General features: G+C 43.6%; 2 protein-coding genes across 2 annotated transcripts; one reads left to right on the top strand and one right to left on the bottom strand.

The window, feature by feature from the left end:
* On the top strand, positions 1,461-20,862 carry LOC8055887. The gene is made up of 22 exons (XM_002462555.2): positions 1,461-1,846; positions 2,737-3,121; positions 3,942-4,058; positions 4,266-4,348; positions 9,394-9,540; positions 9,623-9,768; positions 9,839-9,969; positions 10,053-10,175; positions 10,727-10,800; positions 11,645-12,229; positions 12,405-12,516; positions 12,599-12,736; positions 13,645-13,941; positions 14,036-14,309; positions 14,397-15,604; positions 15,686-16,085; positions 16,178-17,085; positions 17,169-17,234; positions 17,336-17,461; positions 17,926-18,170; positions 18,249-19,678; positions 19,989-20,862. The coding sequence occupies exons 1-21, from the start codon at positions 1,719-1,721 to the stop codon at positions 19,660-19,662; spliced, it is 7,107 nt and encodes a 2,368-aa protein (XP_002462600.2). The 5' UTR covers positions 1,461-1,718; the 3' UTR covers positions 19,663-19,678; positions 19,989-20,862.
* On the bottom strand, positions 21,711-23,230 carry LOC8055886. The gene is made up of 2 exons (XM_002460420.2): positions 22,913-23,230; positions 21,711-22,699 (listed from the first exon to the last, which is right to left on the bottom strand). The coding sequence occupies exons 1-2, from the start codon at positions 23,078-23,080 to the stop codon at positions 22,070-22,072; spliced, it is 798 nt and encodes a 265-aa protein (XP_002460465.1). The 5' UTR covers positions 23,081-23,230; the 3' UTR covers positions 21,711-22,069.

Here is a 23,495-nt window from a genome sequence, read left to right as displayed (position 1 = left end):
ATGCCTCCATGGCTTTGAGCCTCCACCTAGATCAACACGAGTATATATGAAAGAGGCGCACACACCTCCTAGTGTTGCAGTGCTATGGCCTATTGCTAAGCGAATATATATAGAGTGGATGATAAATGTGACAATCAAATGTGACCAGTGAAACAATATCATGTATTTTGTCTATTATTTATTTATGCGGTATTGGACGAGGTCTAGGTTAAGGCCCTGTTTAGATCCTATGACAAAACTTTAGTCCTGTACTTTTAACCTTCTTTTGTCATGAGGATCCAAGTGGGCTAAAAATGAGCAAATCTATAAATCTAAAGAGTAGTCCATTTGCTCCCCAAGAGGCCCAAAATTAGGTTAAAAAGTCTTAGGGGGGAGCTGGACATCCCATACCCCCACCCTCCTAATGCCCTTTGGCCCCTGCCCCTCTGCGCCCATCTCCTCTCCACACCCTCCTCCTCACCACCAGTGACGACGCCCATATCCTCCTATGTGTCCTCCTCCTCACCATCGATGGCAGGCTTCTATTCCTCACCATTGGCAGCAGGTCCTAGTAGATCTACATTGTAGGCGCCCAACGCACCCTGGACAGCGTACAACGACCTCCTTCTCGTATCCTCCCTCGCGCCCTCTTCGTCCCCGGTTAGTGCATAGCGGCGGTGACACCCTTTTTTCCCCATTGGCGAAGCGACCTATCTACAACAGATCTATGCGCAACCACCTCTTCCCTGATCGGCAACACGCGACATCCCCATGGTGGCACTTGACCTACTCCACTGGCAGCAGCGGTGCACCCTTCTGCAACCGGCGCAATGGCTTCCTTTTCCTTGACCGACGGCAACATCGACTCTTGTCCTCGACCAGGACAATATGATATGGCCGATGGTGTCGCAGACCACAAACCGGATGCCCAGTGATGCATTTATGGTGGCTTTTCCATCGCCGTGCATGTGCATGGCTTAATTAAATGAGAGGCAAATCAATCGTTGTAGAATAGAGGACTAAACTTTTACCATAGATCCGAATACCATAACAATACTGAAGTTTATGGTAAATGGATTCAAACACAACCTAAGGCCCGTGCATTAGGTTTCCTAGCTAGGTGAACCATATCATCATGCATCCCTAATAAGTTCGGTATTTTCCTGACGCTATATATGATGCCTTGTGTGTGCGCTTAACATTACAAACCTTACTCACAAACCAAGACATTAGGCCACTCACAATGCAAGACTCTATTACAGAGTCCAAGACACTTAATTACATATTATTTATGGTATTTTGCTGATGTGGCAGCATATTTATCGAAGAAATAGGTAAAAAAATAAGACTCCAAGTCTTATTTAGACTCTAAATCCACATTGTTCGAGGTAATAAATAACTTTAGACTCTATGATAGAGTCTGTATTGTGAGTGCCCTTAATAACACACGAGAAAAGGGAAAAAAAAACAGTAACACTAATTCGGCAACAGCGCCAGGCGCGAGAACGCTCGTCGTACTTCCCCAAACTGGCGGGCACGGAGGGGCGGTTCCGAGCAAGAGGCCGCCACTGCCTATAACTTCGCCCGGCAGATACCTTCCGCAAATCCTTCCGTTCCGAAACTGCACTCCGGCGCTCTCGCATTCCCGTATCTATCGCGCGCGCGCGCTCGCCGCCTCGCCGGAACCCTAGAACCCCCGCCGGGCCGGCGCCGATCACGGACCGCCGCCGTCCGCGGCGATGGCGGCGGCGCGGCGGCTCGACCTGGCCGAGCGATGGCGCGGGATCCAGGAGGACGAGGACGCCGATGACGGAGGCGAGCCGTCCGCCGCCAAGCACCGCCGACTCATCCGCGCCAAGGAGGAGTGGTAAGCGTGGCTGAGGCCGTCTTAGTCTCCCCCTCATCGTCCCCCCCGCTTCGCGTCGCTCTTAATCTTAAGGTGGCGTGGCGGTTGGTACGACGCGTAATCGGCCGCGGGTTTAGGGTTGTCGTCGTGGGTTTAGGATTGCACTGAGATTGTGATTCGAGCAGCTTGCTGGACCTTAATAAGCTCGAGGTTTGCTTTGGGAAGTTGGAATAGTGCAACGCGAATGTAGTATGTGTAAGGATGGGGGTGGCCCTCCAAATGGATACTCGCGGTTCTTCTCTGTAACTAAATGAACTAAATAGACATTTAGTTCATAGAGAAGAACCGCGGGTATCCATTTGGAGCACCGTCCCCATTCTTAAGTATGTGCCTATGGCTTCTCTCTTTCTTCTCACATTACTTGCAGATTTCAGGTTCTATTAATGTCATGAATGCAATCATTGTTGTAACAGAATCCATGCTGTTGGATATATAGTGGCAGTATTTTTATGTTGCGTTTGGCTTGGGGACATAGTTGATAGGAATTAGATTTTGTGAAGCCTAACTTTTTATTAAACGGTCATTGCAGACATAGTTTGACATTTGTAATGTGCTCAAAAGTAGACCATTCGACACAATATTTACAGTAAGGATTTTTTTTTTGAAAAAAAATATAGAAACTTCTTTTTTTTTTTTAAAAAAAAACACTCGACCTGCATGTGAAAGACCGTCCCTGTGGGTGAAAGCTGATGTAATTTGTGGCTGCGAATAAAAGACATCTATCTGAATTTGACTTGTGTCGGAACAACAAAAGCATTTAGATTCTAGTTTTGTGATGCTCCCTCTTATTTCCCCTTGTTATCCCATTGAGATGAGATATTTTACATTCATGTTTGTCTAATCACCTGCAGGTTTTCACATTGCTATACCTTTCTGATAAATTTACCAAAAGAAGATCATATTTGGTGTGGATATGCTGATATAATGAGCCCCTTCTTGGAGACATTCCATGGCTTCTTCGACGATGAAGATGAGAACTCATCTCTTCGAATATTATGGAGAAGAGTTTCCCGAGAAATGGGCATTTGCACACAATGTGTATGTGAACACCACCAGGCACAAGGATTTTTCGATACCGAATATCAGTCAGATACTGTTGATCCCCTTCTGAAATTATTGCGGCTTCTTGATGAAGAGAGGGTAACAGGACATCTTATTCAGATCAACACAAAGATTCAGCTCAAGGAATATGACCCTTCATGCCATGGTGCAGAAGTTGTTAGCATAATGTTCGAAGTATGCTCCATTCATGTGATGCCTTTTCAGTTTCTCTTTTTGCAACAAAATTTCTAAAACTGTGGGGATCTCCCCCACAGTTTTTGCTGTAAAAAAAATCGGTTTCCTCTTGTAAAACATGGATTTCTTCTACTGACCTTTTTTCTTGAGAAGTATGAGCATGAACAATGATTTATAACTTGAGGTACCATTGGGATTGAAAAGGACTAACAGTTAGTGAAACTATAGGCATGTTTAGTGTACAAAAGCTGTATAAATGTATCGATGTTACACAGATCTTTTAACACAACATTTATTTGTAGCAATTGATGATATTTCATAAAATTAACAGATGGTCCAAGTATATTTTTAAAGGATTTTCAAATCCTATAATACGCCCAATAAAAAGAAATGTAGGGAGTAGTAATAGGTCACAACACCTGCATAGAGTACATAAAGATAAACTGTCAATTATTTGCTTACCATCATTGCATAATCTGTGCAGCTGATTTTGTTTTTGTTATTAGGTGAAGATTGACACCCATTGGTTGCATATATATTCCAACAAATTAATCAAATGCAATTGCTATATTTACGACACATAGGACGCATAATTAGCCTGTGCATATGCTGTACTGTGTTAATGGGCAGTAAATGACAGCTTTTTTCCCTTTTCTTTTGTTGTGTACTGCTGCCGATGAACCTGGTCCTTTTATTTTTAAAACAAGTAACCATTACAGACTCTTGTTTCCTTTTTCGTTCTTTGAGATATTTAAAACCACTCCCACAGTTTCTTAAGTACGGTAACAATCATAACATACTCTTTCCTTCATATTTGCAGGTTTTGATGTATCCTGTTCTATTAGATGACCAATCATTGGCTAATCAGTTTCAGATGTTCATTGAAAAAATTGATGAGACGTATGAAGTGAGCCTTTCAACTAATCAGCAATACCCTGTAAGCTAACTTTTTCCCTTGACCCTGCTCAAAGCGCAGCTAACAATGTCTAAGTTGAGTATTGGAGCCTTAAAACATGGATATGTTCTGAATAATCAAGCCGTTCATGATACATATTTCTCACCATTATTTTAGTCTATTGCTCAAATAGTACTGTTAAGATTCTCCACCTGTATCTTACAATGTTTTTAAAACTTTCAAATCTAGGGTGTCTATGCCCTACTTTTCTTCAAAAGTTGTAAAGCTCGGGCTATTGGGCTTCGATTAGCTCGATCAATGGGGAAACTGAGGTAATGCACTTTCCACTTGCCTGTCCATCTTAAGCCAAGAAACTTACTAGACATTTCTGAAGGATGTACTAGATAGGAATATTCATCTACTCAATTGTGCAATTTGGGATTTAGTTAGGCAGGGTGGCCGGGTGGTGAAATTGCACTAGGATCTGTTAACCGTGTTGATAGTTTCTGTTTTTTGTCAACCATATTGTTTATTAGCACTTGCACTTCATACTTGAAGTATTAATACCTATGGAATATATATTGTCATGTCCTTAAGTGGTAGTGACCCTAAATCAGGGGCGGAGCTAGAGAAATATGGAGGGTGGCCATGCTGGTAAATGTCAAAGGAACAGTGTGATTTAATAGTACTATGGGCAAGGTTAACATTATAAAATATTGAAAACAAGCATATTAGTGTACATTATTAATAATAAAATAGTGGTAATTGTGCTTACCATTTACCAGAGTAGAGTTAGGGGATGCTACAACTAGAAACAATAGATTATCAATATTGGAAAAATGCAATCCTCGACCACAAGATACTCAATCATTTAGTTTTAAGAAAAGATTTTATAGAATGATTTCTTGCACTAACCCAGTATCGTGCTTTTCTTTTGAAAACTCTCTCCATCTGTATCCCAGCGGCAGCAAGAATATACAAATTATGAAATACTTCCTCCATCCCGAAACAAATAACTTTCTAGAAATTTTAAGATAAATTAAGGATGCTGACAAAAGACACATATACCCTCATCTCCTTCCTTTCTTGAAGGATATCTCCTAAATTGTGTCTCATTTTTTGTAGAACTTTTTTTTTGTTAAATTTTTAATCTTGGAAAGTTATTTATTTTGGGACGAAGAGAGTGTCATACAAATAATAAAAAACCTATCAACCTAACCATAGAATCTGGACAAGGACAAAGACAAACAACCAAGAACCATAAAACTGAAAGCAAATTGGATGCTTAGATTGATGGAAATTGAAAGAGTTAAGAGAATCTTTGAAATTTCTTATTGATTTGTCTTGTGATCGGTGATGAGTAAAAGAGATTGCTTGGATGCCTCATCTCCTACGCGTTGATCACTTAGACAATAGTGCCACGTGAGCGGTGCAGCCAGCGGCGGCTGACGACCACCGAAGTTTCCTCCTGCGATGCAAGAGGCTAGGAAGGAGAAGGCATGCGTCAGGGGCAAGGCGTCTGAGTGTCAGGGACAAGTTGATTGTGCGTGGATTTATTTTGTGCGTAGGCTGCCTAGTGCTTGCTGGGGAGTTGCTCGGTTGTTTAAACTTTCTCCATTGGCTGACCTGGGCTGTGGGTGCAAACATTTGGGTTTTGTGTGTCGTGTGCATGTGGGTGTGTGTGTGTGTGGGGGGGGGGGGGTGCAAATAGGGTAGAAATCTGATAGCTATAACTTGTTTTCAATTTTTTCCTGGGTGTGGACGCACCCACATGGCCATATATACATCCGCCCCTGCCCTAAATGGTCATGATAGCAAGAGCAAATCAGTTTATTTTTCATCTATAGAAAGCTTATGGCGTTGCATTTATTTATGCATGTATTCTCTATTTTCCCTGACTTTGAACTCATGCACAATTTTTAGGATACTCATAAATTTGTTAAAACCACCTCAGTTGTTTCATCTATTTAGTTGTTCCTCAACTCTTGGTAATATTGCTGTTGCACAAATGCTTCTTTCCTCTGCTTTCAATACTCCCTTTCCATATTATAACCGAAAATCATTCTCCCATCTTTTCCTGCTTCTCTATCCACACCAAGCCATCCTTTGAAGAATCCAATTAATTAACAGCCTTATATTCAATGAAACTATTGCTGTATAGTGTATACAACTCACTATTTAACTCTATGAGCAATTGCTCTAATGATGTTTCGGCATAGGCATGTTGAGTCTTGTTTCAACTTAGTTGGGATTAACATGTTGTGTTTTGTCAACCAGGCCCAGTTTAAGTATAAAGTGAAGGCCGAACTGGCCAACTGTATTAGATTAATTGAATTGATTACAGGGGGATACACACATATATATAGCAGAGTACATGGGCCTGAGGAGGCCAACAGCCAGCCCAATAGGGAAGGCGCAAGCTAATTCTAACACCCCCCCGCAGTCAGAACGGTAGCTGGCTGGACGTTCAGACTGGAGCGAAAATCAGTGAAGACGGATGAAGGAAGACCCTTGGTGAAGACGTCAGCAAATTGGGATGTGGTGGGGACATGGAGGACCCGAACAGCCCCAATGGCAACGCGTTCCCGTACGAAGTGGAGATCGATCTCCACGTGTTTGGTACGCTGGTGTTGTACGGGGTTGGTGGAGAGGTAGACGGCGCTGACATTGTCGCAATAGACGAGGCAGGCTGATGACATGGGGTGATGAAGTTCCTGGAGGAGTTGATGTAGCCAGGTAGCTTCAGCAACGCCATTTGCAACTGCACGATATTCAGCCTCCGCACTGGAGCGGGAGACGGTGGGCTGCCGCTTGGATGACCAGGAGACGAGGCTGCTGCTGAGGAAGACTGCATAGCCCGAGGTAGAACGGCGGGTGTCTGGACAGCCAGCCCAGTCAGCGTCGGTGTAGACAGTGAGCTGTGACGGAGATGACCTCGGAATGACCAGGCCATAGTCCAAGGTGCCCTTGAGGTAGCGGAGGATCCTTTTGGCAGCAGTGAGATGACTTTCTCGAGGGTCGTGCATGTGGAGGCAGATTTGCTGGACGGCATATGCAATGTCTGGCCTGGTGAAGGTCAAGTACTGGAGAGCCCCTGCGAGGCTGCGGTATGCTGTAGGATGTGTAACAGAGGGGCCATCAGAGGCAGAGACCTTGGCACAAGTGTCGACCGGGGTGGAACAAGGCTTGCAATCACTCATGCCATTGCGGGTGATGATGTCCAAAGTGTACTGCCGTTGAGAGAGAAAGAGGGAGTTGCCCTGCTGCTCAACGTGCATGCCGAGGAAGTGATGAAGTGGACCAAGATCCTTCATAGCAAATGCCTTTTTCAGAGCCTCAATAACACGGTGGAGGAGCTGTTGTGAGGATGCTGTTAGGACAATGTCATCCACATAGAGGAGCAAGTAAGAACATTGTTGAGGCGAAAGGGACCCGGGAGGGTCGAGTAACCAGTGCCAACTACAGGAAGAGTGGCGCCGTTGCCAACAACAATGGAGGAGGGAAAAACAGAAGAGGATGAGGGAGTGACCATACCAGGACTGGAGGCGATATGGGAGGTGGCTCCAGAGTCAACAACCCAGTCGGAGTTGCACGGAGGGGTGAGAGTCACCGTGCTGAACGCGTTAGCAAGGGACTGCGGATCCCAGGGCTCCAAACAGGGGGCTGCTGCATACCAAGGCCTGCTGGGGGGGGAGCAGCATGTTGCAGAGGAAGTGGCGCCATGGCAGGGTGATGAAGCCCAGCCATGAGGGCCTGCTGTTGGTGCAGACCGGCCATGTGGGCCTGCTGGTGGTGCTGCGGAAAACCGGGACGTGGAGAAGGAGCGCGAGGGCCACCAGGCCACATTTGGATGGAGCCTGTCCATGGGTTGAAGAGGGACGGCCACTGGGAGCCGCCGTGCGAACTGTTCTGGCCGTCCTGGGCGCCCTGGGAACCACCTTGGCCACGCCCACCGCGGCGGCGCCGGCCACGACCACCACCAGAGGAGGTGCCCCCAGGGAAGGGATGGCCTGGGGGAGTGCGAGCGGGTGCTGTTGAGGAGGTAGGTGGCCTGCTAGTCGAGGAAGCGACGAGAGCAGAAGGAGGCGCCGAGGGCGGGGCCATGTTGAGCTCAGCCAAGCGAAGATCAGCATGGACGTCGCCGAAGGAGGGGAACGGGCGCTGGCGTGTGACGAGCTGAGCCATGAATTGAAAACGCTCGTTGAGGCCCCGCAAGACATTCAACACCAGGGTGCGGTCGTTGACAGGTTCGCCAAGATCAGCGAGGGCGTCAGCCTTGCTCTTCATCTTGCGGCAGTACTCGTCGACGGAGAGCGCCCCTTGAGTGAGGTTGCGGAACTCCGCATCAAGGAGCAGAGCCCGAGACTCACGGTTGTTTAGGAACTGCTGCTCGATCCCGAGCCAGGCAGCCCGAGCAGTGGTGCCGCCATGTTCGTGGACGATGTCCAGGAGGTCCGGAGAGATGCTGTTGAACAGCCATGAGAGGACCACATAATCCATGCGCGCCCAGGCCGAGTCATCGAGCGGAGGGTTGTCGCTAAGGACATGGTCCTTCAGGGCATACCGGCCAAGGGTGAGGAGGAGGTATTCGCGCCACTTGGAATAGTTGGAGGACTGGATGTCAAGGACGATGGGCACCAGGTTGCGGATGTTCTGCACTGCAGCAGCTTGGCGGTGCAGGTGGGCGACAGCTTCAGTTTCGGAGTAGACGGAGCGGTCGTCATCGTTCCGGAGAGCCTCGGCGCGAAGACGCTCGCGGAGGGCCGCTGCCTGCTGCTCCAGAGCGTCCGCCTGTGCACGCTCCGCAGCGAGGGCGGCAGCGGCGGTGCGAACGCGCTCCTGGGCAGCGGCAGCGGTCTTGAGGAGGTTAATTTCCTCCTGAAGTTGCTGGCGGCGCTCGACGTTATCGGTGTGGACGGAGGCGGCTTCTTCTTCCAGGATCTTGGCCGCGGCGAGGGCTTCATCGCGACGCTGAGCCGCAGAGGCAGCAGCATCTCCAGAGGAGGCGGGTGAGAGGGAAGAAGCCATGGAGGGCGGCGGAGCAGGGAGAAGGAGGCAGCGCGCGCGAGGGAGGCTGCGCGCGGCGATGAGTTTCGCGGCGCGCGAGGAGTCGGGCGCAGCCCGAGGAGGGGGCGCGGCACACGAAGGGAGCGGAAGCGCGTGAAGGGGTCGCACAGGACCCGATCAGGCGATTGATACCATGAAGGCCGAACTGGCCAACTGTATTAGATTAATTGAATTGATTACAGGGGGATACACACATATATATAGCAGAGTACATGGGCCTGAGGAGGCCAACAGCCAGCCCAATAGGGAAGGCGCAAGCTAATTCTAACATAAAGTCATCACATGTAAATATGTTCACAATAATTTGCAGGAGAGCAGTTGATTTGGAGCCATTGCAACCTTTATTACAGAAGTATATTACCTTTTTGGAAGCGGAAGTTCTTCCATCTACTTCAGAACATTCGAGACCAAGGGTGCAGCTCAAAAGAGCTGACATATGGCTTGGATTTAAATCACTGTATGTAAGTTTAAAACATGGCTCACTGCATATGTATTCTATAAACATCATGCCTGTTAATTTGTTGACTTGGTTGTTTCAGCCTTGGATTTCTTGAGGCTCCAGCTTTTGAAGATGGAGTTCTGGAAAAGTACCCATTCCTGAATATTGTACTTAACCATGTCAGCGATGACACATCTGATTTGTCGTGTGCTGTAAGCTGCCTCAAGGCTTCATTTGAAATGCTTGGTAAGTGTGCTGAGTTTCTTTGGACCTGCGATGCTTGCACTGTTGCAAGATTTACATTCGCTTGTTGTAGGTTGCAAGCTTTGGCTGAGAACAACACTATCACCTAGTGTTATGCGGAACACATTATTGGGTCACTGTTTTCATACACGCAATGAGAAAAGTCACAAAGAAATTTTTGATCTTTTCCTCCCATTTCTTCAGGCATGTTTCTTATTCCTTTACTTGACTGTCCTCAATCTGGGAAACATTTATGTAAATATGACAGATTAGTTATCTGTATGCAGTCACTTGAAGCGCTACAAGACGGTGAACATGAAAAGCAAAGGAGGAACATTTTGTATTTTCTTCTTCATCAAGTTACCCGGAGTAATAATTTCAGTGCTCTAATGAGAAAAACTGCAACTAAGGTTAGCTTGGTGTTTTTTTGCCTTCAAGTTATTTGAGTTTCCATTTAAATCCCCTCACAATTTTGTTTCCTGTATTCCCTCATTTTCTTTTCTGGCTATTGAGTGCCACCTTTCTAGGACATACCTCTTGTGTTAGTTTGAAAGGTCATCCACAATGGCAACATACACACTTTTGTGTGGTGATTTCCTTTTGTTTCAGAAGATGTATGCAATAGCATGATCTTTGGAACAAATTAATCATGATTGACCTTGTCAACTTGCCATCTTAATAACACACTATTCAGGATCATTGAGTTTTGGTACATTTGGTGATGAAGTGGTTGAAGTATCTTGGTGTTTTAAAGTAAACCATCCTTTAATAAATTCTGTCACAGGAGGTTTAAACCACTGTTTAGTGGGAAAACAGCTAACCAAGCTACCAAAGGATTTTGTTTATGTTTTTGAAATTGTATGTTGGTTCTCATTTCATTTACTGATGTTGCAAAAATCATACACTGTTATTGGTTGGTGTTAGTGACGTTTTTTTCTTCCTAATTCTCTTTACCTTCCAGATTGCACTTCTTATTGTACAAAGAGGCTACACAATGAGTCCTCCATGCCCACCTTCAGAATGCGCCCATATGTGGTAATGAGCACGGATGCTTATTCTGACAATAGTTTATGTATTTGATTGCTCATTATGATGTATTGAGGTCATCTGTAATAGTTCATGATGATGCTATTTAATAGAAGCAGAGAGGAAACCACTGATTTGTTGCCCACATAGTATCTCATAGCAGATATGCTTTTAATGTTTCTTGGATTGTTATGTTTTTGTGATGCCATGCATGCTTTTGTTAAGTGCTACATTATTGGTTAACATTGTTCCTTATCTTTAATTTTAAATTTCTTATTCAGCTGCCTTGTTTCTAAATTAATCAGTATGAAAATAGTATGGTGCCCTAGGACATGTGCTGTCAAACTGTTTTCACTCTGAACTAATCTTAGTTAGCATGTAGATTGGCCATATGGGAAGTAGGATTATAAAATGGGCCTGGGTTTACAGGTTGAGCAGGGTTTGCAACACTACACACATGTAACCAGGTGTGTGTCAACTGTCAAGTGGTTTACATTGGTTGTTCATGAGTTGAATTGTCATCTGAGCTAGGTGTTTTTTCTTCCAGTTTACTGATTTTAATTTGATGAGCCACGTGAGTGAAATAACCTCATCCAACCCAAACTATTCTCTGTCTATCTCTTACTGACTGTGACTGCTCACACATATTTCCGACTAGGCAATTCATTAAGCTGAATAATATAGTGGATTAATATTTGTTAGTTTATTTCAAACAAACTAATGTTTGTGCTGCTTCTGGATTGTCATTTTCTGATTTTTTTTGGACAACGTGCCTGAGCACGTTTTCTCCTTTGAGTTTTACTTCATTAATCTATTGTTTTCAGGCATCTTATGATCTTTATTTTTTTAATAGGGGCCCATCTTTGATCAGTTCGATAGAGGATACATCCTTACATGATTCATTGCGGCAACCTGCACTTGTTCTCATCTATATTATCATAATTTCTGATGCTTCTGCTTTGATTTACTATAAATTGAAGTATGGAGCTGTTCAAAAGGTCAATGTAAGCAATTCTGTCATGTTTGCTGATGACGACGATGAGTTACCTTTCTCGCATGATGCTGAAGAGAAGTCTCAAAGTTGTTGGAACGACTTCAATGTTCTGAACAAGTTGGCAAGTCGGGAATGCAAGGATTGGAAATGCGTGCCTTTGTTGTGGTATCTTACAATGGTTCAGTTGGAACCCTCTAAGCTACCCATAGCATTTTCAAAAGCAGTCCTTTGGGGGTTATCTCATATTTCTATTTTAGAGCCTGGATTAGCTACAGAGTGGTCAGTGCCTGTGAATGCTTGGTTATCATCACATGCTGGAGAAGTTTCCTCAACATTTACATGGCAAGTTCCAAATGGTGCTGATGATGGTGGTGGTGGGAAGGATTGTATTAATGCTGTCAAGGTGTCACAGTTTTGCACTCTCTTACTGAGAATATTTAAAAGGTTGGTTCTATTTTATTAAATCTACATCTTTCATCTGATTCGATCTATTTAGTTTTTTTTCAAATGCTATATTGATATCTTGCATTGGCAATTTGGCATATCATTTACTGATTTCATACCTTAAGTCCTAAGTATTTCTACCAGAATGTCATACTTTGAAATTAATATCTTTTAGGTTAGCCATTCACGTCATGACACAAATTGAACAACGTGGGCTCCAAAAGCAGTGGACTTGGGAACCAATGATGGGAGAAAGTTTGATATTGGTGCTAGTTGATAATAACGAGGTAAGGTTACTTCCATTATGTTTTATAATCCTACTCATTGCATCTAACTGCTCAGTATTACTCATTACTCTACTTATTATAGCATGTGCGTCAAGTTGGGAGAGCTATCTTGGAACATGTATCCCAAGCACGGGGTTTGACTTCTGGGCTTCAATTTCTGTGCTCGAGTGCATCTTCACTCACTGCTGTTTTTCTGGGTCTAAGATATGTAGTCCAACTGGTAAAATTTTAGACTCTCCTTGTCTCTGGCATTTATCATCATTTTGGACTTTGGAATTGAAGCATGAATCCAAGTTTGAAATTCGCTTGGTTGGTGTTAGACTGTCTGTTTCTTGCAGTTACTGGAGGAATACCACCAGAAACTATTTGGTCATATTTAAAATCTGTTTTTCTTGAACACGTAGGAGAGCTGTGTTTCATTGTATTAAAGAACCCTGAGTACACACATACTGATACCACTAAGTCTGATTTTTGTACAAACAGTTTTGGGATGGGAATTATGGTATCTCTTAGAGCATCTCCGAGAGTTCCCAATAAAGCATCCCAATCCAGGATTTTTGGCAAGAATGGAAAAAACCCATCTCCAGTTCCCAATCCCACCTCCCAGTCTTTTGGCACTTGGAAAAAAAAATCATCGAACACACGGATATTCCGCAGATTGCCTGACGCGCGTATCCCCTCCTGCCACTATCCAAAGGCGCGTGTCTTTCGGCCAATCTAGAGGTGGAAGGGAGGGAAAAGAATAAAGAGTAGGAAAAGGTTGCTGATGCAAATGTACGAGAGAGAAAGAATATATAAAAGTGGTTAGGATAATTTAGAAATAGTATGAGATTCCTGATGTAAAATTGTCTTCTATATTTTAGAAGTGAATTATTGGAAACTGTTGGAGATGATCTTATTTACTCCTCCCTATACTTTTTGGTGACTTGGAAAACTCTATGGTTTTGGGAAGAAATTCTTAGGAACTCTTGGAGATGCTCTTAGTTCTAAAGGGCAGTAGTGCTATTCAATTTGAGGATCAAGGAGAACATGTTTTTTCACTTACCTATTCATTCAGCTGTATCCTTTTTCCCTCCTTGAGTAGGAAATAGTTAATGATAATATTATCTTCTTCTTTGGAATATCCAGGTGGGAAGAAGATCAGTTTTGGCAGATTTTCATAGTCTTCATCACTTGTTTTTTGTCATATGCAAACTACTTAAGGAGGTTGTCGTTCAAAGGCCTCAAAATGCACAGCCAGCAAAACCTTCAGAAGGGGGTTTCTTGCGACAACCCTCTTCAAGTATCCTAGCTAGTCCACCAGAACATGCTGTGGATATTACTAACTGGGAGAAGTTCTGCACGTTGCTTTCTGCAACTCTCTGGCCTTTTATTTCCACATGCCTAAGAGAAGGAAAGGAGCTAATAGGTCTCAAACAGTGTCAGGTAAATCTCTAGCTGTGTTTCTTATGAAGTTTAACAACATTGTTCATGTTGTTATTTCCACCTATTATACCTTCATATCTAACTTTTGTTTCAGATATCTTGTGTTCGTTTGCTTGAGTTGCTTCCTTTGGTCTATGAGAGGATCAACACAAATTGCCGTACCCAATCTTGCAGTACGATGACAGTGTTTCAGGATCCTATGGATATTTCATGGTTTATTCACTTGGTTCACTGGGGAAAATCATCTCTCCTTGTGATTATCAGACATTGGAAACAGTGCATGCTCTCTTTATTGAAAGAACTAAAATGTTCACATAGCGGTACCATTCAATGCTACATTGAAGATCTTGACAATATCATTTCACATGGTTAGAGATATAAAGAATGCTCAAATCTTTGAATCTGTTTAAAGTTTCAAAAAGAAAAAAAATTGTAACACTTTTGCCTTTTTTCAGATGCAGATGCAGTCAATATCAAAGAACTTGAAGAGAGAGTTTCAAATCTTAAACTTGTACTGTCCAAGGAGGCTGCCACAAAAACTGAAAGGGGAAGGTTAATGTTCAAAGAACCAATTGTTAGTGTTCCCTCTCCAGTTCAGGAGAGACATTCTGGCATGGAAAGTTTTGTGGATGTTGAAAGCACAAAGTCCTCCCATTCACCAGATGTTCAGGAAATAATTCTCCTTTCAGACAGTGAGGATAATTTACTGGCACCTGATGTGTCCAGTGAGGAGGTTTTGTCATCAGTTATTGAGAATGATGCATCCACTGCTTCTGATATGTTGAAAGAGGCTACACCTCTTGAACAAATAACACTGAACGATGATAGACACGTACCTTTAGAACCACAGATATGCCATCCTGTTAGTAATATTAGTGCCTCTTCTAAACCTGTGTCAACAGATAGTAGGGACAACATTGCTGCCACAAAAGGGTTACTTGGAATGGAAAAACCGAGGCTGCCAATGAACACAAAAAATAATTCCACTTCATCTAAAGTGGTTAAATCATCTGTTGCTGGCGCTTCTCAACAACTGCGTCCTAAATTGTTGTCAGATACAGAAAAATTTAAATCTATCTTCAGGGATATATCTGATGATGAAGATGATCCTTTAGACCATGCACTTGATAATTACCGAAGGCCACAGATTCTTTCAAGAAAGCCTAGTATATTAGTTCCTAAGAGACAAGTTGTTCAGCTTCCAGTGCCTGTTGGAAGAAAACCAGGTTCTGGCAGCAGGGTTACAACTACTCGGCGACTTCAACCACCTAAACTGGGTAGCTGGTTTAGAAACATATTGGAAATGGACTACTTCGCTGTTGTTGGGTTATCTTCTTCTGAGATAGTAAAAAAACCCGCTTTAAAAGAAGTTCCGGTATGTTTTGATTCACCAGCTCAATATGTTGAGATTTTCCAGCCATTAGTTCTAGAAGAGTTCAAGGCTCAGTTGCAAAATGCTTATGTTGAGACCCCTCCTGATGACATGATGTGTGGAAGCATATCTATCCTCTCAGTTGAAAGAGTTGATGATTTCCTTATTGTCCGTGCCCGCCCTGAGCATAGCCAGTCAATCAAATTCAGAGGTTGCTCAGAGAATGATTTAGTACTACTCACGAAAGATCCACTGAAGAACCAAGGACAGCAAGTCCATGTGCTTGGGAAGGTACGGTTGTTCCCATAATTGTTTGCCAGTCCAATGAAATATACTCTTTAAGTGTTGTCAAATATTTTTCTATTCTTTCAGGTGGACCGGCGTGAGAGTGACAAAAATAAGGCATTGATTTTTGTGATGAAGTTCTTCCTTTCTAGTGACAATGCACGTCTAAATAAAGTGAAACGACTTCTTGTTGAAAGAAGTAAGTGGTTCTTGAATCGGGTTATGAGCATGACCCCCCAAATTCGTGAATTCAGTGCTCTGTCGTCGTTACATGATATCCCAGTGCTTCCGGCAATCTTGAATCCTGTTTCTTGTGCTGCAAGCCATCATAAATCTGGAAAAGTGTACCTTGATCGACTTGCACACCCTATGAGGAAAACATTAGAGTCATCATACAATGATAGCCAGCTCCAAGCTGTAAGCATTGCCATTGGGTCAACAAGCTCTAAAGCAAATTTTGATCTGTCCCTTATTCAGGGCCCTCCAGGTTTGTCCTTCCATGATGTTTATGTGCAATTTTGTGTAACTCTAACCACCATGTGTAAGAAGTGTAAATATTTGTACTCGCTTTTTCTACAGGTACAGGTAAAACAAGAACAATCGTAGCAATTGTAAGTGCATTGCTATCTTTACATGCAGGTGGCCCTTACAAGTCACAGAGAAATGAGTACGTGGGTAGTACTGATTTTACCAAGCCAAGAGCAAAGATTAGCCAATCTACTGCAGTAACTAGAGCTTGGCAGGATGCAGCCATTGCTAAACAACTTGAAAAGGATTCTCAGAAAGAATGTCCTCGAGCGACAGAGCGGTTTGCGAAAGGAAGGGCTTTAGTTTGTGCGCAGTCAAATGCTGCAGTTGATGAGCTTGTGTCAAGGCTCAGTGAGGGATTGTACGGTGTTGATGGAAAGCTGTATAAGCCTTACATAGTGAGGGTTGGTAATGCAAAGACAGTCCATTCTAATTCATTGCCTTTCTTCATTGACACACTTGTTGAGCAAAGATTATCAGATCAGTTGAAGATTAATAATGATGGCAAAAAATCATCTGATGCTGAATCCTCTAGTTCACTTAGGTCTAAATTGGAGAAGGTCGTGGACAGAATTAGATATTATGAATCAAGGCGAAAACTAATTGAGTCCGATAAAAGTGAAGATGGTTCTCCTGTACCTGATGAAGATGAGGTAGATGAAGTTTCTGATGAAGCACTTGGTGGAAAGCTTAACTTTTTGTATGCACAGAAAAGGCTAGTTTCTGCAGAACTTGCCGCTGCTCATGCTCGTGAAAAGAAAATAGCTGATGAAAACAAGTTTCTAAAGCACAAGGTACGGAAGTCGATTCTTGGAGAGGCAGAAATAATTGTGACTACACTTAGTGGGTGTGGAGGTGACATTTATGGAGTTTGCTCGGAAACTGCTTCATCTAATAAATATGGTACTTTTTCGGAGCATGCTCTGTTTGATGTTGTTGTAATTGATGAAGCTGCACAGGTATTTTCTTAGCACTTACTGGGTTCTGTTTTGTTCTACCTCTATTTTTCTAACATAAGTTTGTCTTGATTTCCTCTCTGTAGGCCCTTGAGCCTGCAACCCTAATTCCCCTTCAGGTTCTGAAATCAAGAGGAACTAAATGTATTATGGTATTGTGTTACTTTATACTTTTTGGCGATACATCTATTTTGAATTACACTGAAGATATAGAGATTTTGCACTTATTTACTAAAAAATGTTCCTTTTGAAGGTTGGTGATCCAAAGCAACTACCTGCTACTGTGATGTCTGGATTGGCTAGCAAGTTTCTTTATGAGTGCAGCATGTTTGAACGCCTACAAAGAGCTGGTTATCCAGTGATTATGCTCACCAAACAGGTTGTTTATTATTGCATTATGTTTCTTTCTATAACACAGCTTAGATTTGTGTATCACCTCTGCATGATTGGCATGCCTTGCTCCTCAGGGGATTCCTGAGGAAGGGCTGCGGCCTTTTCAGTTTCCTTATATTCTTTACTGATAAGGCCTTCTATTGCTGGGCCATCCAAACAGTTTATGCTGTCTTCTGTTTTGTGCTATATGATCGGATTCTAGTGCATGAATAGCTTTGTGCAATCGTAATGATCTTAATACTGAACAGTAACAACCTTGACGACATGATTAAATGGAGTAACAATATTCAAATTTCTCTTTATCATGAATTTGCACAGCTAGACCCTTATTTTCTCAAATTTTTTCTTTATTTATTGATTTGCTATTGCTAGATATGTATGCAAAATGTGAAATAGCAGTAAACTTTAATGCTAATTCCTAGCTGATTATTTCTTTTGACCTGTCTGCAGTATCGCATGCATCCAGAGATTAGCAGATTTCCATCTTTACATTTCTACGAAAATAAACTGCTTGATGGTGCTGAGGTGGCAGATAAATCGGCTTCATTTCATGTTCATAAGTGTCTTGGTCCATACATGTTTTTTGATATTGCTGACGGTCGTGAACATTGTGGAAGAAATGCTGCTACACAGTCACTCTGTAACGAGTTTGAAGCTGACGCAGCTCTTGAAATATTGTCATTTCTGAAGAACAGGTGAGGGTATTGTCTCTCTACCTGCTCATGTTTACTATTGTGCAGGAATCTAAGGCTCGATACTTTCTTTGTGAACAGATATCCATTGGAGTTTGCCTCTAGGAAAATAGGGGTCATTACTCCGTATAGAAGCCAGCTCTCTTTACTGCGTTCAAAGTTCACTTCCTCTTTTGGGCCTGAGATTGTTTCTGAGATGGAAATAAACACTGTGGATGGATTTCAAGGTCGTGAAGTTGATATCTTGCTGTTGTCAACTGTTAGAGCCTCAAATTCTTCAGGTGATAGGCATCACACTGGTGAAGCACGCAGCATTGGGTTTGTTGCAGATGTTAGACGTATGAATGTGGCACTAACACGTGCCAGGATTTCTCTATGGATTGTTGGAAATGCAAGAACTTTACGGATTAATTCACACTGGGATTCCTTAGTACGTGATGCTGAAGAAAGGAATCTGTTTGTCTCAATTAAACGACCATATGGTTCGATGTTTGAAAAGGGCCAACCTCATTCCAGAGATACTCATAGATATCACACTAGTCATCTTAAGCAGAAGGATAACAAAAAAGCTGCTTTGATGAGCTCAAAGAGAATTGATGGTCAACTCCAGGAGCAACCAGCGCATGCTATAAGGAATGAAGAAAAAGAAAGTCTATCAAAAGAACAATCAAAAGGGACATCATCATGGGACCAAAAGATTCCTAGAGCTCAAGAGTCCGTTATGAGATCTAGTGAAGACAAGTCACAGAAGCATAGTGGTAATATGAGAGTCACCAAGTGTTCAATGCAAGAAAACATGGATCAGGATTCTGTTATCAGAAAACAAATGGTTGGTAAAAATTTGGCTGTGCATAATGATAAACATCTGGAACTTTCTAAAGGCTTGGTTAAACGAGGTGATGAGGGCTCTTGTGTCACAAGGAAGACAGAATTGAATATACCTGTGGAGCAGAATCTTTGTAAGGAAACTAATAAAGCTTCAACTGACCAAGAGTTGTTTCAGAATTCAAAGGTGAGGACACATAATAAAAAGAGTACCAGCGAAAACAGCAAGAAAGATGTTTCTCCACCAGCAGATCCTGATCTGCAGAAGTTGATACAAGAGGCAAAAGGAGCAAGGAGGGTTTCTGAGAAACCTAGATGTGATAATTCAAATCATGCAATTTTGGATCCAGCGAAAAAGAATGATGGTGCTTATCCACCAACGGACCCTGATATGAAGAAAGCTAATAAGGCCAGAGGAGCTAGGAAGTTTTCTGAGCTACCAAGACCTGGGAATTTAACTCAAGTGGGTCTTGCACGTCCATCTCATTTTGATGAAGCAAGTAGCCATGTGCCAGAACTCAAGAAAAGCCGATCCAGTAAGTTAAATGGTCAAAAAGATTTGGTTGCAGAAAGGAAACGACAGCGTGAGGATGTCAACACTTTGCTTTCTTCAGCTCTTATACCATCAATGAAACCTTCCTCAACTCGTCATACTAAGAAACAGAAATGAGAAGACTCCAGCAAAGGCAAGTTTCATGATACATTAACTTTTTGCTATGGATAAAACATAACTAGTTTTATGTCTTTTTTGCTAGTCAGTGCAAGACTTCAAAAGTTGTTTATCGATGTTTGTGCTTTATGTGCATGTCTTTAGTATAGTTGAAGGCTGCACATGGATTTTTTACTTCAGTATGCTAGTTGCCTGATTTTTTGTTGCTTAAATGAAGCTTTGTATTGGTACTAAGTTTCCATCTCTTCGTATTTGTGTTTGGATTTACTTCAATTGTTTTGATATGCTATTCTGAAGCTAACACACTTATCTGAAATTGTAATCAGGTGGCTAATCTCGTGGGTATGGCACCTTTTGTGAAGCAATTTTGGTAGCAATGGTGCTTGGATTATGAGTTTCCATATTCCAAAGCAATATAGTAGAGGAAAGCTAGCTGCCTGTTATCTGGGAGCTATATGTGTAGCAACTGACAAACATCCAGTGCCCCCAAGGAGCCCTCCATCCATACAGTAGCAACTGATTTTTCCAAGTACTGGAATTTTTTGGACAGCTGTAAATTGTTTCTTACGTCATTTTCTTTCCCATTTTCATCCGTTTGGATGCGAGCAAAAAGGGAGCATACAGACAAATAGAGCAATCATACTGCTTGTTGAAGCGCAAGCCAATTTTGCAATGTACATATTTGTAAATAACACCTTCGTAGCAAGAACGCAGATTAGCATTTGAACATGTCTGGTGGTGTCCTTAAAATGGAATGGTTATAGCTTGTGTGCGGTGTGCAGCCAAATTACGGCCGAGGCTCTTGGCCCTCGCGTCTGAGTCTGTCTCCATGGGGTTCTCGTTGCCTCTAGTGGTGATGTCTCATAAGCCATGATAAAAAGTACTGTTGGTTGATTTGTTGTGAGAGAAAAACACTGCTGAATGGCTGACAGATTTGGCTAATAAGTTCAAGCGAACAAGATGCACCATTAATCCTCACCATTGCTGTCATCTGAGTCTGTCAGAAAAAATCAGCAAGTCTGGCTTCAGCCTCACTGCCTCAGCATCTCCCACGGGGGCCATAAAAGTGGTAGAAGTCTACCTCATCGAGTGTCATAAAAGTGTGGCTAAAGTCATACAGTGGTAGAATGACTTCGAGTTTTTGCTTGCCGATGGAAACAGTTCCATTAAGAAATTGCCACGTTTATTTGCAAAAGCAAATGTTGTTTTCTTATACAACGCTAAAAATTATGATTGTACTGCGGGCATATGACTTCAGCAATTTCATAGTTCCATAAGATTTCGCAAAGTTGTCCGGCCCGAGTACGATCGTTACTCTATCCCAAAATAAACAACTTTCTGTAAAATTTCAGGTAGATCAAGGATGCTGCTAAATGACATGGATCCTCATCTCTTTTCCTTTTTCGAAGAATATATCTTAGATCTGGCATTTATCGTTTACATGCACCTATGATTAGCTCCATGTGTTTTGTATAATGTTAATTTTTGTAGATAAATTTTAAATATTTGAAGTTATTTGTTTTCTGACGGAGAGAGTAAGCTATTCATAAGATTTCCTAGATCAGAGCTATATTTTGTAATTTTCCTTACGACAATACTCTTTTCGTCCCAAAATAAACGTACATCTTGCACTTTAAGGATTCAAACAAACTTAAGTTTGGCCAAATCTATATTGTCATTAAATTAATCATATCATATATTTTTATACTAATCATATTTACAGATATAAATGTTAATACTATTTTTTTTATAAATCTAGTCAAAATTTAAATTTGTTTCATTCTTCGAAGTGTGAGATGTGCATTTATCTTAGGATTGAGGGAGTATATTTTCTTTTCTTTTTTAAAAAGCCTTGTCCTGGTATGTGCCTGCGTGTTGACGCTGCGCATGGTAATGGACGACAGCCCTGATACACGACAGCTGACATGCACTCACTGACATTGTACAATTCTACATTGCGCATGCTAACAGCCACCAACACATGCTGTCTTTCCGCTGCTTCAACCGCCATGGCCAAAAAAAATGTCAAGATAAACCAGACAAAGGGATAGGAAGTGATAAAGCCAACTAGGAATATGTGTTGTAGTGGCACACCACACACTTAGCTTCTGTCAACTTGTCGAGCACCAGGAGCAGCAAAGGCAAAGCAACCGAACCGGCACCGCATGGGTATGTGTATGGGTTCCATGTCATCGATCCATGCAACCAAAGGTTTGTTTTCCTAGTACATCATCAGCTACGACGGCTAGCCCGACAAATAAACGACTTCACATCACAGACCCTTGCGCGCGCGGCAACAGTCTCAACTGAATCAAATATACAGGTCACATGCATGGTTTGTTCAGGACAAGTCCGCCGGCAGCTTCCGACGACATGCTTATGCTTGCTTGGACGAGATCGATTTGATTCAGACGACATGCGTGCAGTCGCTCCCGTTCATCTCGGCAGATTTGCCGCTGACGACGACGCAGCCGCTGTGGCCCCTGAGATTGACGACGTCGAGGCTGTAGAGTATGGGGACCATGACCATGGACGACAGGAAGGCGAGGAGCGGGCCGAAGATCCAGAGCAGGAGGGGCACGCCGGCGTAGAAGAGCCTGTTGCCGACGAGGTTGAGCGTGAAGCCGCGCTCCAGGACGTCGCCGATGTAGTCCCTGGTGGGCGGCAGCGGGAGGCCGCCGGCGGCGGGGAGGGAGGAGGAGGAGGCGTCGGAGTCGGAGTCGTCGGCGCCGGCGGCGAAGTGGCAGCCGGAGGTGTTGATGAGGAAGCTGGCCTGGTTGAGGAAGCAGATGGCGAGGGAGTGGCAGAGGAAGGCGAAGAGGAAGAGCAGCATGAGCGCCACGTACTTGAGCGCCATCATGTACTCGCCGTGCGCGCCGAACACGGCGTCGCTCAGCGGCTTCTTGATGGTGTAGGTGCTGCTCAGCACCGCCGCCACGCCCGTGCAGAAGAGGATCGCCGTCGTCGCCATCAGCGTCGACCCCATGATCACGTTCCGCACCGACTGCACCACCGTCACCGCGTTCTTGGCGTTGTCCTGCAAATTAAAGAACACGCACGCATCATCCCCCGGCCGGCCGGCACACACACGCGAGAGCTAGCGTCAGAGCCAACTATGAAAGAACAAAAAAAAATTCACAAACAATGCGCCGCGCGTGGGTGACGTGACGTAGCGCGCGCGCGCGTGTATATATATATATATATATATATATATATATATATATATATATATATATATATATATATATACCTTCATCATGGCGATGGCCCAGACGCGGCGCGCGGCGGCGTTGATGCCGACGGCCGTGCGCAGCGGGCGGAGGCGGACCTCGCGCCACAGCCAGGCGTGGTACGCCATGGGGAGGAGCAGGCTGAGCGGGATGAGCACCAGGTCCAAGAAGCTGTCCCTCCACTCCATGATCTCGACCGACCCGAACGAGCAGAGAGCAAGCACGCAACGGGACGACGAAGAACGAATGCTTGGCTAAGCGTCGGATTAGTTGGGGGCAACGACGTTGCTTTTTACGATCGATCAGCTGGCGTCTGCTGGAGCTGTCTGTGTGCGGGCCGGGCGCCGATATATATAGAGCAGCAACGGCCGAATTCCACACACACACACAGAGTCACAAAGGAGAGATACGGTGAAGAGCTAGTGGCATCTTACACAAAGCCCACAAACTTTAGCAGCGAGCAATCAGTAGCTAAAAGTAGCAACACAAAAACCGGCCATGGCCAGAGTATGTAGTAGTAAGCTTTTTTTTTTTTTTGGTGAAAACCAGAGTACTACTGCTCCAGTAATTCAGTGCAAATTCTGCGCGCGCATGCCCGGCCGC

Source organism: Sorghum bicolor, chromosome 2 (genome assembly GCF_000003195.3).
Source record: "Sorghum bicolor cultivar BTx623 chromosome 2, Sorghum_bicolor_NCBIv3, whole genome shotgun sequence".
In the NCBI taxonomy this organism is placed as follows: domain Eukaryota; kingdom Viridiplantae; phylum Streptophyta; class Magnoliopsida; order Poales; family Poaceae; genus Sorghum; species Sorghum bicolor.
This window is presented reverse-complemented; position numbering and strand designations above follow the sequence as displayed.